Source organism: Lissotriton helveticus, chromosome 12 (genome assembly GCF_964261635.1).
Source record: "Lissotriton helveticus chromosome 12, aLisHel1.1, whole genome shotgun sequence".
In the NCBI taxonomy this organism is placed as follows: domain Eukaryota; kingdom Metazoa; phylum Chordata; class Amphibia; order Caudata; family Salamandridae; genus Lissotriton; species Lissotriton helveticus.
Window position 1 is genome coordinate 96,272,907 of NC_136073.1, and position 2,350 is coordinate 96,275,256.

The 2,350-nt window shown below is 43.1% G+C and overlaps 1 protein-coding gene across 1 annotated transcript; it reads right to left on the bottom strand.

Annotated features, from left to right (window-relative positions):
• Positions 1-870: 870 nt before the first annotated feature.
• LOC144797936 (vomeronasal type-2 receptor 26-like) lies at positions 871-1,821 on the bottom strand. Its single transcript, XM_078668739.1, has one exon. The coding sequence runs from the start codon at positions 1,819-1,821 to the stop codon at positions 871-873; it is 951 nt and encodes a 316-aa protein (XP_078524865.1).
• Positions 1,822-2,350: the final 529 nt, after the last annotated feature.

The window sequence follows — 2,350 nt, forward strand, 5'->3', positions numbered from 1 at the left end:
TCTCTGACCCCTCACAATAATTAAACACTATCAACCCCTGCCCGCTAAAACCACTCTAACAACTAGGCTACACTCATCCCTGAAGCCTAAAATCCCTTTCTACCCCACAAAACCAGCATTCCTGGTCTATAACATCACTCACTACCCTTAACTCCACCCATTCCAGAACACTAAAAACCTGCTCCAACGCATAAACCCCACCCATCACATACCCCTTAAAACATCTCAGCACACCCAAACTGCAGCCATCCATGAACCAAAAAACCCTCATTGCCCTTAAACACCAGCCATCCATGACCCATAACAACTCCTCTTCACCCTAAACTATCCATGCTTTAACCCAAAAAATCCTTTCTACATCTAAACTCCACCCATCCATGAATCTTTGAAACCCCTCACCACCCTATAGTCCACCCCATCCTAAACCCTGAAATCGCATACTCATAAATGAACTATAAAAACTCTCACCAGCCCTAAACTCCAGCCATCTGTGAACACTAAACCCCTCAACTTCCTTACACTGAAACCTACAAACACATCACACACTCTAAACACCACTCATCTCTGACTCCTAACAAACAATCGTCACCTCAAACATCACCAATCCCTGAACCCCAAAACCCCAAAGTAGTCCTAAACTCCACTCAAGTTTAATGCAATTTTGGATTTTTCCTTAAACATTTTTTTCCCTTAAAATGTTTCATTTAATTTTTTGTATTTCCTTAAAATTGTCTCTCCATAAATTTGTTCTTCCGTGATTTGGTTTTCTCCAATGTGGTTTCTCCGTTTGCATTTTCCACAAATTGACACACATCAGGATTCTTTCCCCATTTCACAGAACAACATTCCAGGAGCCTCTGTATCTTTCAATTAGTTGGCATGTCCTTTTTGCCTTCCCATTAGATGGTTCTTTGAATTCAGTTCTGGTTTCATTAGAATAAGATAACACTTTGGTAAAAATATACAGGATACCAAAGCCAAACTGGAAGCAAGGATGGCAAAAACCTCCATCGCTACCATGTACTTGCCCTTAGTGCTGAGATAAGCCGGGATGAATGAGAGCCACACACTGAGGAAGGCGAGCATGCTGAAGGTGATGAATTTAGCCTCATTGAAACTGTCAGGCAGTTTTCGAGCTAGGAAGGCCACAATGAAACTGGTGGCAGCCAGGAATCCAAGATATGTCAACATCAACCAAAACGCAATGGGGGAACCCTCATTACATTCCGCTATAATTTTTCCAGGTTGGGAAAAAATGTTATATTCTGAGAAAGGTGGAGATATAATCAACCAAACAATGCAAAGAATGGACTGATTGAGTGTACAGACGCAAGTTATGATATAGGAAAATTTGTGTCCCACCCACCTCCTTAAGTTACTGTTCGGTTTGGTGGCATTGAAGGCAATGACAACCATGATGGTTTTGGCCAAAATGCAAGAGACACAAAGAGAAAATGTGATACCAAAGGCTGCTTGTCGGAGAAGGCACTTCTCTGGGGTAGGATAACCAATGAAAATCAAAGAGCAAAGAAAGCACACGGTGAGAGTCAGCAGCAGAAGGTAGCTGAGGGAGCGGTTGTTGGCTTTGACAATTGGAGTGTTTTTGTGAAGTATGAAGAGCCCCAGAATACCAAGTGGGAGCAAGGACATTGAAAGGCAAACTCCTGTGAGGATGGCGCCAAGAGGGTCTTTGTAGGAGAGATATTCCTCAACCTTCTGAACGCACTTTTCTTGACTCTGATCAGGCCACTGATCCCATGAACATTTCAAGCAAGTCACTGAGTCTGGTGGAGAAGAAATGGATGCATGTCCACATTTCATTATTCAGGCTACTTAACCATGATAATACAAATGTTGTTAAAATACAGAATGTGTACAACACACTGATAGGAGCTCTTTGAAATCAGAGCCAGATCTATCAATATTTGATACAGCAAGACAACTTTGCAAATGGAGAGGGCAGAAATGTGTCATATTTACCAAGATATGGTACATTTCTGCTCTCTCACTGCACTGACACATTATGTGCGGCCTATCACCAATGAAAAAGGAACAATTGATAGATGGAATGCTGAACAATGCAAACATTCACCCCTAGTCACAAAGATCTGAGTATAATCCATCATTCTTTTGGTCACCACGCCACCCCAGTTTGGACCCAGCATTTGGAAATTAGTCTTGACCCTGACCTTAAGGGAACAGTCCAGCCCGAACTGCCTAGGCAAGCCCTCCCTGGACTGAAAACAAGCATCCTGGGACTGGTTTTGGGGCATCACCCTCATCAGCCTGGCTAGTTTGAACTCAGTTGTGAAGTGAGCACGGGCCCACTTCTGGGCATTCCGTTCCCACT